Source organism: Oncorhynchus mykiss, chromosome 8, assembly GCF_013265735.2.
Source record: "Oncorhynchus mykiss isolate Arlee chromosome 8, USDA_OmykA_1.1, whole genome shotgun sequence".
Lineage (NCBI taxonomy): Eukaryota > Metazoa > Chordata > Actinopteri > Salmoniformes > Salmonidae > Oncorhynchus > Oncorhynchus mykiss.
The window spans coordinates 42,520,456-42,531,611 of NC_048572.1; the positions used below are offsets into that span (position 1 = coordinate 42,520,456).

An 11,156-nucleotide genomic window follows, 5' to 3' on the forward strand; every position below is an offset into this window, starting at 1 on the left:
CTGCCAGGCAGGATTAAATCTACATTTGTAACAACAAAATGTGGAATAAATCAAAGGGTATGAATACTTTCTGAAGGCACTACCTTATGCTACTTTCCATGATGTGGACAGTATGTGTTACTACACTACACATGCTGACATTTTGAACATATCGAATTGGGGGGAATTACACATCCTTTTAACCTCAGATCGGCGATGTTAGTATAGCAGTTTATGGTCAACACAACGACAAGATCAGCTGCTAAAAACAGATACATTTCTTTGGTTTTGTACTGTTAATTTTGCCACACACACACTGGAGAACACAGCAATCATTTTCTTCTCAAAATGGCACAGATAATTCTGGGCGGTCTCTCTAGAAAAGTCGCTGACCGCACACCAATACATGGATTTGAGAGTCAAACTAACACTCAAGTAACAGCCAACCCTTGTCAGCGTTAATATCCTATGCCAGGTCATGATTCGTTGAAGTCCAATTTTTTTTTAAAGTGGTTTGTTCCCATCTCCGTATTGGCAGCTCCCGAAATCGACATCCAACATTCCAAAATATAGATAGCAGCCTTCTACAAATCCTCATCTAACCAACCATATATAGATTATTCCAAGTTTCTGTGCTGTCTTGGTATGTTAGTTTAAACAGCACATACAACTAAGGTGACCACATTTAAAATACCCAAATACGGAACAAAGGGATGATTTTGCAGGACAGTGTAGCCTTCATGAATAAAACACTTTGGCAGCACCAACATGATAACCTTTCCGAATTGGTAACCCCCTAAAAAACAAAAATGCAACCATCCAAAATGTAGCTGGCGGTCTTCTACAAGTCCTAAACCAATGAGATATACACTGTTCAAAAAAATAAAGGGAACACTTAAACAACACAATGTAACTCCAAGTCAATCACACTTCTGTGAAATCAAACTGTCCACTTAGGAAGCAACACTGATTGAAAATAAATGTCACATACTGTTGTGCAAATGGAATAGACAACAGGTGGAAATTATAGGCAATTGGCAAGACACCCCCAATAAAGGAGTGGTTCTGCAGGTGAAAACCACAGACCACTTCTCAGTTCCTATGCTTCCTGGCTGATGTTTTGGTCACTTTTGAATGCTGGCGGTGCTTTCACTCTAGTGGTAGCATAAGACACAAGTGGCTCAGGTAGTGCAGCTCATCCAGGATGGGACATCAATGTGAGCTGTGGCAAGAAGGTTTGCTGTGTCTGTCAGCGTAGTGTCCAGAGCATGGAGGCGCTACCAGGAGACCGGAAAGTACATCAGGAGACGTGGAGGAGGCCGTAGGAGGGCAACAACCCAGCAGCAGGACCGCTACCTCCGCTTTTGTGCAAGGAGGAGCAGGAGGAGCACTGCCAGAGCCCTGTAAAATGACCTTCAGCAGGCCACAAATGTGCATGTGTCTGCTCAAACGGTCAGAAACAGACTCCATGAGGTTGGTATGGGGGCCCGACATCCACAGGTGGGGGTTGTGCTTACAGCCCAACACCGTGCAGGACGTTTGGCATTTGCCAGAGAACACCAAGATTGGCAAATTTGCCACTGGCGCCCTGTGCTCTTCACAGATGAAAGCAGGTTCACACTGAGCACATGTGACAGATGTGACAGTCTGGAGACGCCGTGGAGAACGTTCTGCTGCCTGCAACATCCTCCTGCATTGACCGGTTTGGCGGTGGGTCAGTCATGGTGTGGGGTGGCATTTCTTTGGGGGGCCGCACAGGCCTCCATGTGCTCGCCAGAGGTAGCCTGACTGCCATTAGGTACCGAGATGAGATCCTCAGACCCCTTGTGAGACCATATGCTGGTGCGGTTGGCCCTGGGTTCCTCCTAAAGCAAGACAATGCTAGACCTCATGTGGCTGGAGTGTGTCAGCAGTTCCTGCAAGATGAAGGCATTGATGCTATGGACTGGCCCGCCCGTTCCCCAGACCTGAATCCAATTGAGCACATCTGGGACATCATGTCTCGCTCCATCCACCAACGCCACGTTGCACCACAGACTGTCCAGGAGTTGGCGGATGCTTTAGTCCAGGTCTGGGAAGAGATCCCTCAGGAGACCATCCGCCATCTCATCAGGAGCATGCCCAGGCATTGTAGAGAGGTCATACAGGCACGTGGAGGCCACACACACCACTGAGCCTAATTTTAACTTGTTTTAAGGACATTACATCAAAGTTGGATCAGCCTGTAGTGTGGTTTTCCACTTTCATTTTGAGTGTGACTCCAAATCCAGACCTCCATCGGTTGATAAATTTGATTTCCATTGATAATTTGTGTGTGATTTTGTTGTCAGCTCATTCAACTATGTAAAGAAAAAAGTATTTAATAAGAATATTTCATTCATTCAGATCTATGATGTTTTATTTTAGTGTTCCCTTTATTTTTTTGAGCAGTATATATATATAAAATTCCCAGATTGCCTGTGGTTTTTCAGTAATGTAACATTGAACAGGACGTGCAACCTGACTTCCCACCCCTCTTGTTCTATTGATTTCAACATTATATCGATATGTGTGATTTAGGGCTGGGCAGTATACTGTATTTTATGATATACTGGTATTGATGCAGGGACCGGTTTGGGTTTTTACTTTACCTTCTATACCGGGATTGGAATGTTTGGTTTGTTAAATGTGATACGCCATGTGTAATGTCAATTTTTAGTTTACTTCGCTACTTGAGTCATCTCTCTCCGCGCCACTTTCCACACGGACCTAGCCACGCCCCCTGTCACTCAAGGAGCACATTTGATGTTCCTCAACCACGAGACGCTTGCGTTCAGTCTGCATGGTCAATGCAGCACATGCAACAATGTTGGTAACAACAGTGTTATTTTCACTTTGCTTCTTAATATAAAACCAGTAGCTTTCTATAATGACACTATTAGTTTGTGTTTCTTACATCAGCAAACAGCTAGTTAGTATTTTCTTAGCAAGTTGCCCTAAATCTTGTGAGATGCTAATTGTTAGCCGCTAATGCTAACAGCTAGCTAGCTAATAAATGTACTGAGTAAGAGCAAACATAGCTAGCTATTACAGCCTGATGATACCAGTGATGCTGTAGACTTAAATCAGCATGTTGTTTGTGCAACAGTATATTCTAAATCAATGAGGAATATGCAAAGCAAGATGTTAGCTACATGAAGTATCTAAGAAAAACCATGCAATGAAGCCAAAAGCTTATAAGGTCCCCTAGGAAACACTAGGCAACACTTTAGATCCTACCCTGTCACAATAACTCCTCCCTGGCATTTTAATTTGTTGTCATCTCAAACACTATTCTAACTACAGAATTAGAATAGTCATTCTACTTCCATGATTCCAACAGTTCTGCTGTAATTCAAAAGTCAAATTGCAATTGCAACATTTGGTTAAAAATAAGTCCTAGATTATTTGCCCGTATCGTGTAGTCCTAGTGGAAATTATCTCAATTGAGCAGTGGTGTAAAGTACTTAAGTAAAAATACTTAAGTACTTACTTTTTTTGTTTGTATTTTGCAGCTCATTCGGTAGTTTTTACCTAATAATGTAAAATCCTGTATAAAATGTAAGTACCATTAATATTTAAATTTCTAAAACATACACTGAAAATGATACTGTTGCTGCTTCCTGACTTTTTGATTTATGGCCAAGTGTCAAAACACCAGTTTTAGATGTCCAAATTCATAATCAATATGCTGAAATAAGTTGTGATATTTTGAAGACCAAAACATAAATGTTACTCCCTATGAATGTTTCACACTAAATTAGTACCTTCTAAACTGCACACGCACCATTATTTACCAAGTGTTATTGATTAGCTTGTTCTACTGAAGGGCCTAAAATTAACCAGCCAAATGCAGGTAGATTTTGGCAGTGGTGGATAAAATGTCCCTTTCACCGGCCACGTTGGCAGATGTTCAGGGCACCATTTCACTCACATTTATGAACAAAAATAGTCAAGTATGACCCCACATTTAGAGTCAAATAAATGTTGCGGTAGCAGTTTTCAAAGTATTTCTGCCGTTTTGTTTCATAGCTGGTAAATTAATTGCACAAAGTCAAAGAACGATGTATCCTATATAGCCTATTCCAGCTCACGCTGCAACACTGCCTGGCTGGGGGCTGTGTGCATGTGAAGAGCTGAGAGAAAGTTTCATTTTTAGAAGCGCACAGGTATAAAAGTTGGTCTAATTACTTGAAAGGAAAGTCCACTGAAGTGAGACTTTGTCCTTGTGTTTCTCGGCTATTTACATAGTTTTGTTCACAAGCAAGATCATTTCTCTATGTTTGAGTTTCAACTGCTCGCAAAGAGAAGACAACGCAGATTCAATCTCACAGGCACAAACATGACGAGTCAGGTTACCGCAATAACATTGCGCCCTTAAAGGGGCAGGCAAACGTGTCTCATCTGTGATATTTTGGTTAAAAGACTCAGGTCACAAAAAATGCAATTAAACAATATACCACATTACTTCTTACTAGTAATACATGTATTGTTTTAGAAACATTACAAAGCATGCTCATCTTTTTTTGTTGGTGTAATTTGAGCAGGAAAAATATATATTTTGGCTGGTAAAAAATCTGAGTGACTTGTAGATTTTAAAATCTAACTGCCACAGTGACTGGTGGACCAAAAAGTCAATTTGCCCTGTTCTACTGTAATCAATAGCGCATGCAAATGAATCACTCTCATTGATATTGTATTGAAATCATTCGCACTCTTCTAACACAGCATCTCCCAAACGTGATCCAGGGCCCCACTACACAGCTGATTTAAATGACCAACTCTTCATCGAGCTCTGATCATTTGAAATCAGCTGTGTAGTGTCCTGGTGCCCAGGACAAGTTTGGGAAGCTATGTTCTAACAGACAAACCTCAATGAACTTGGACACACTACATGTGTGTTGATAAATGACAACATGTTGTATGTAGCCATTTATCAACTTAGAAAATTGAGAAAATTATGGTCAATACGGAAAAGGAAACAGTTTTCACAGGATAATTTTAACCAATCACCAGTTTCTAAATAGCGACCACGGTTGCATTTCCTTTGAATGATAGTTTAACCCTCAAATTCATGAGGCCAGAGACTTACGGGAGGAGCGGCCGATTTTATTTCCTAGCCACAGTGGTCTGAAAATGACAGCTAAGTTACTGATCCGTTTCAAGCAATGGAATTTTGAGCTCGTTATGACTATAAACGTGATACTAACATCACCAATCGGAAGTAAAAATGTGTATTTCCTGTTCTTGTGTGTTGATAACGTCAGTCAAACGTAGTAACACTTCCTGGCCACCATAGGGACACTAGCGTAATATAATGAAATATGTCATAGTAACTCAACACATCTTTCTACCTACTTTAACCATGGAGAAAGGCTCATAAACACAATTTAACCAGGAGCTCTATATCAGAGCGTCAGACGCCAGGGTATGTGTAGCAGGCTGATCGTTCGACCTCCCTAGCTACTAACGTTACTCGTTCACCTCAGCTATGACAGACTATTGACTAGTTAGGTAGCTAGTTAACTACATCCAGCCGACTTGGAGAGCTAGCTAGTTGGCGCCTACCCAGTTTCGCGAGTGACGGTACTACTAGTAACTATCTAACATGAGTTAACTACTATTATCGAAAGATGCAAGTTCGTTGGTTAGTACCTAGAGAACGAACGTTAGCTTCATAGTTAGCAAAGAGCGGGATTTATAGACCTAGCTAACTAACGGTACTCAATTCACATTTACTCGACAGTAACGTTAGCGAGCTAAATAGCGTTTGGGTTTGTAATGGCTAACTAACGAGCCAGTGTCAGGCTGGGTTAACTAACTAGCTAGCCATCTAACGTTAGCCAACTGAATAAGGGAACAGGAGGAGTGCAGGACAAGCTTGTACTGTACGCATTCAACGATGAGCTGTTCAAAATATGGTCAATAATCCCTTTTAACCATCAGAGTTTGACCATTGGTGTAAAATATAATCGAAAAACAATGCTATTCGATTTATTTACCGCAGAAACTGCCACCGCCATGAAGCACACCTTTCAGCACAGGGCGACGCCAATGAGGAATTCTTCTTCTAATGAAGTTTATTGGCTCCTAGCAACCAACTTCAAAGGTGCATTACCGCCACCTACTGGACTGTAGGAATCAGGTCCGGTTGCATCAGCTACACGTAAAGCGTCCTCATGTATTTATTTGTATTTCATTTTTAACATCTTTATTTAACAAGGCAAGTCAGTTAAAAAAACAATTCTTATTTACAATGACAGCCTATCAAAAGGCCTCCTTTTGGGATTGGGAATAAAAAATATATATATTGGACAAAGCACACATTATTGTATTTATTTTTAATGACAACCTACCAAAATGTGATTAAAAATAAAAATAAATTAAATAAAAATATAGGACAAACATCATGACAAGAGAGACAACACTACATAAAGAGAGACCGAAGGCAACAACACATCATGGCAACAACACATGACAACAACACAATATGGTAGCAGGACATAACTTGGTAAAAACATTATTGGGCACAGACAACAGCACAAAGGGCAAGAAGATAGAGAAAACAATACATCACGTGAAGCAGCCACAAGTGTCATTAAGACTGTCCATGATTGAGTCTTTGAATGAAGAGATGGAGATAAAACTGTCCAGTTTGAGTGTTTGTTGCGGCTCGTTCCAGTCTCTACCTAAAGCGAACTGAAAAGAAGAGCGACCCAGTGATGTGTGTGCTTTGGGGACCTTTAACAGAATGTGACTGGCAGAATGGGTGTTGTATGTGGAGGATGAGGGTTGCAGTAGGTATCTCAGAGAGTGGGGAGTGAGGCCTAAGAGGGTTTTTATAAATAAGCATCAACCAGTGGGTCTTGCAACGGGTATACAGAGATGACCAGTTTACAGAGGAGTATAGAGTGCAGTGATGTGTCCTAGAAGGAACAAGGGTGGCAGATCTGATGGCCGAATGGTAAAGAACACCTCGACGCTCGAGAGCACCCTTACCTGTCGATCTATAAATTAAGTCTCCATAGCATGGGTACGATGGTCATCTGAATCAGGGTTCGTTTGACAGCTGGGGTGAAAGAGGAGCGATTATGATAGAAGAAACCAAGTCCAGATTTAACCTTAGCTTGCAGCTTGGATATGTGCTGAGAGAAGGACAGTGTACCATCTAGCCTTACTCCCAAGTACTTATATGAGGTGACTACCTCAAGCTGTAAACCCTCAGAGGTAATAATCACACCTGAGAGAAGAGGGGCATTTTTCTTTCTGAACCACATGACCTTAGTTTTGGAGTTGTTCAGAACAAGGTTAAGGGCAGAGAAAGCTTGTTGGACACTAAGAAAGCTTTGTTGTAGAGAGTTTAACACAAAATCTGAGGAGGGGTAAGTTGAGTATAAGACTGTATCATCTGCATATACAGTGGGGCAAAAAAGTATTTAGTCAGCCACCAATTGTGCAAGTTCTCCCACTTAAAAAGATGAGAGAGGCCTGTAATTTTCATCATAGGTACACTTCAACTATGACAGACAAAATGAGAAAAAAAATCTAGAAAATCACATTGTAGGATTTTCTAATGAATTTATTTCAAAACTATGGTGGAAAATAAGTATTTTGTAACATTGTTACATCTTCAAATCTGTTTAGCCATGCCTGGCCTGAACATCCCTTGCTTGTTTCTTACATTTTACGATTCCCCTGTACACTTCATGGACTTTTTCCAGAATTGATTCTCTCATTTTCTGATGAACGACAAGTTTTGAACAGCAGTCTATCAAGTCCTCTCTGAAGGTCCAATAGTGCTGTATTTTTCTTTGCAATTCTTCCTCTCGCCATCCTTTTTTTTTAACTGTTTCTGTGACCGGTCTTAACTCTCCGTCTTCTGCTGTTGCTGTTTTGAATTGCTGCAGTATTTCTTCTGAAACAGGAAGTTGATGAGCAATGTAGTTTACATCTAGCAATTTCTCTCTCTGTTCCTTCAGATATGCTCGTCTCAGCACATCAGTGATGTGCATCTCCTTTCCTGGTTTATGTCACATGTAGACTATCTCTGTAGTCTCATCAGCATTCTCTGTAGTCTGGCTGGTGATCCACCTGGATCTGTTCTCCATACAGGTATTGATAAAACTTCTCTCAGCCATACACTATCGCCAGTAGCTCTTTTACATTTGAGCATATCTCTTGACAGCCTGAGGGATCTTGACCCATATGCGATTGGCTGACCACCATGCAGAATCACAGCTCCCAAGCCTTCTGAGCTTGCATCCTGAGATAGTGTCACTGATTTTTTTTACATCATAGTACTTTAACACTCATTGCTGATGAGTGATTTCAAGCTTTTGAAGCTCTGTTACTGTGAAGACTCCCAGTGCCACTGAACGTCACCTTCTAGCAGTTGTTTCAGTGGTGTGCTGACATCTGATAGATTTAAGATTAACTTTGCGAGATACTGCAACATTCCCATGAACCTCTGAACCGCTACTTAGTCCTTTGACTCTGGCATTTCTTGTATTGCTCTTACCTTTTGGGAGTCTTATTTCAGGCCTTGTTTGCTTTTCACATGTCCAATGTAGCCAATTTATGTAATTCTGATTTTTCACTTGTCCTTATTCAGTTTCAAGTTGATGCTTCTCAGTCTGTCTAGTGGCTGTTTCAGTCTCTGGGCGTGCTGCTCTGTGTCATCACCCCAGACAAGAATGTCATCCATGATGTTTATGACACCTTCCAGACATTCCAAATGCTGGGCGAGGCACCTCTGGAACACCTCTGGAGCAGATGCAATTCCAAACCGCAGTCTCTTGAATGAATACCTCCCTAACAGTGTATTGAAAGTACAGAGTCGGGAGCTCTCTTCATCCAGTTGGATTTGCCAGAATTCTTGGTTTGCATCATCTACTGAAAATACCTTAGCGTAGGCATTTCAGTAACTACCTCTTCAATGGTACGTAAATTACAATGCTCTCTCTTGATGGCTTTGTGTTTAGATCCTGTGGGTCCATGCATACCCGCATTTTGATTGTCACCAAACTGTTTACCCTCTCAGTTTGCCCGATGACAACATCCATGTTTTCCATGCGGTTCAGTTTTTCACTTTTCTAGGTGAGTGAACCACTGGTGTGACTTCTAGGTCTATTTGTATGTAATGAACTCCTGGAACACATACAAGTCGTGAATAAATCTTCATATTCACTCAATGTCAATCTCTGTCTAGAATCGGCTTCCTATTTCGCAAACAAAGCATCCTTCACTCATGCTGCCAAACATACCCTCGTAAAACTGACCATCCTACCGATTCTTGACTTCGGTGATGTCATTTACAAAATAGTCTCCAACACTCTACTCAGCAAATTGGATGCAGTCTATCACAGTGCCATCCGTTTTGTCACCAAAGCCTCATATACTACCCACCACTGCGATCTGTATGCTCTCGTTGGCTGGCCCTCGCTTCATATTCGTCGCCAAACCCATTGGCTCCAGGTCATTTATAAAAGTCTTTGCTAGGTAAAGCCCCACCTTATCTCAGCTCACTGGTCATCCTAGCAGCACCCACCCGCTCCAGCAGGTATATTTCACTAGTCACCTCCAAAGCCAATTCCTCTTTGACCGCCTTTCCTTCCAGTTCTCTGCTGACAATGACTGGAACGAATTGCAAAAATCACTGAAGCTGGAGACTCATATCAGCTGTCAGAGCTGCTCACAGATCATTACACCTGTACATAGCCCATCTGTAAATAGCCCATCCAACTACTCCATCCCCATATTATTAGATTTTCTTTGCTCCTTTGCACCCCAGTATCTCTACTTGCACATTTATCTTCTGCACATCTATCACTCCAGTGTTTAATTCCTAAATTGTCATTATTTCACCACTACGGCCTATTTATTGCCTTTCCTCCCTAATCTTACCTAATTTGCACACACTGTATATAGACTTTTCTATTGTGTTATTGACTGTATGTTTGTTTATTCCATGGGTAACTCTGTGTCGTTGTATGTGTCGCACTGTTAATGCTTTATCTTGGCCAGGTCGCAGTTGTAAATGAGAACTTGTTCTCAACTGGCCTACCTGGTTAAATAAATATCTCTAAAGTGTTTTATCAGAAGCCTTTTGGCTTCTGCAGAACCTCTGTCAGCCACCAAATGTTGGCAACTGCGGACTAGATCTCTGGGTTGCCCCATGTGGAATTGCTCCAAAAGGTGCAGCCTCTTGTCACGGCTTCTATAAGTAGTGGGTGGAGGAGTCCGGTGCAGAGAGCAGGGTAGTTCAAAAGATGTGGATCTTTATTTTCCAAAAAAACAGAGAGACGGTCACGCCACACACACAAGGGCGCGTAAAGACCCAGTCCAAACAAACAGGACGAAACTGATTGGAAAAATGAATACCACAAAATAATCACACACCATAAACAGAAAAGCAAGCCCGCACAAAAGCCGGCGGGCCTACTGGGTTTAAATAGCCCACAACCAAAACCTAAACACGAAACAGGTGCAACTAATCAGACACAACTAAATGAAACAGAAAAGGGGATCGGTGGCAAATAGTAGACCGGCGACGACAACCGCCGAAAAAACAGGAAGAGGCACCATCTTCGGCGGGATTTGTGACACCTCTCTTTGCTGTTCTCAGTACTGACTTCAATAGCATGTTCAAAAAGGCTCTGGCTCTTAGTTGACCTACGATGAAACAAGAGCTATGTGGTGGTAGCCCTTTGTTACAACATACTACTTTGACCCTGGCCCTGTGCAGTAAGCACAGACGTGGTGAACAATAGGGATCCCAGGTCAGCCATGGTGTTTGGTTGTGTGCTATGGGGACCTGTGACATATCTCTTCTAGCCAATTCACTGAAAGGGACTATTCACATGACAGTACTGTTAGCCAATATTTCAGCTTCGAGTTGAGTCTCTTGTTTCTCTGATGCTTGTTCCCTTTTCAATACTTAAACTTGAACCAGTAAGGCTGCCTTTTCAGCCTCCAAATGGAGCCTGATAGAGGATGTGGTGGATTGTACATCCATTTCCATGTTTTGAGGAGACATTTTAGATACTGTCCCTTGGCATCATCTCCTCATCAGTTTTGTTAGCCGCTGAGCACTGGTGGGCTTCTTCCAGCCATGTGTCCACTGTGGTTGCAAAATAATCCAGTGTTGATGCATTTGGGCC

General features: G+C 41.9%; 1 protein-coding gene across 3 annotated transcripts in view; it reads right to left on the reverse strand.

The window, feature by feature from the left end:
• puf60a (poly-U binding splicing factor a) overlaps positions 1 to 6,131 on the reverse strand; it is a 94,796-nt gene extending 88,665 nt beyond the window's left edge. The window contains exon 1 of one of the 3 annotated variants that reach the window (XM_021612583.2): positions 6,000 to 6,131. In XM_021612583.2, coding sequence (XP_021468258.1) covers positions 6,000 to 6,020 — 21 coding nt within the window. In that variant the 5' untranslated portion in view covers positions 6,021 to 6,131. Of the gene's footprint in view, positions 1 to 5,089; positions 5,215 to 5,999 lie in introns of those variants that run through there. The other 2 variants (XM_021612585.2, XM_021612584.2) reach the window with 2 other exon arrangements.
• Positions 6,132 to 11,156: the final 5,025 nt, after the last annotated feature.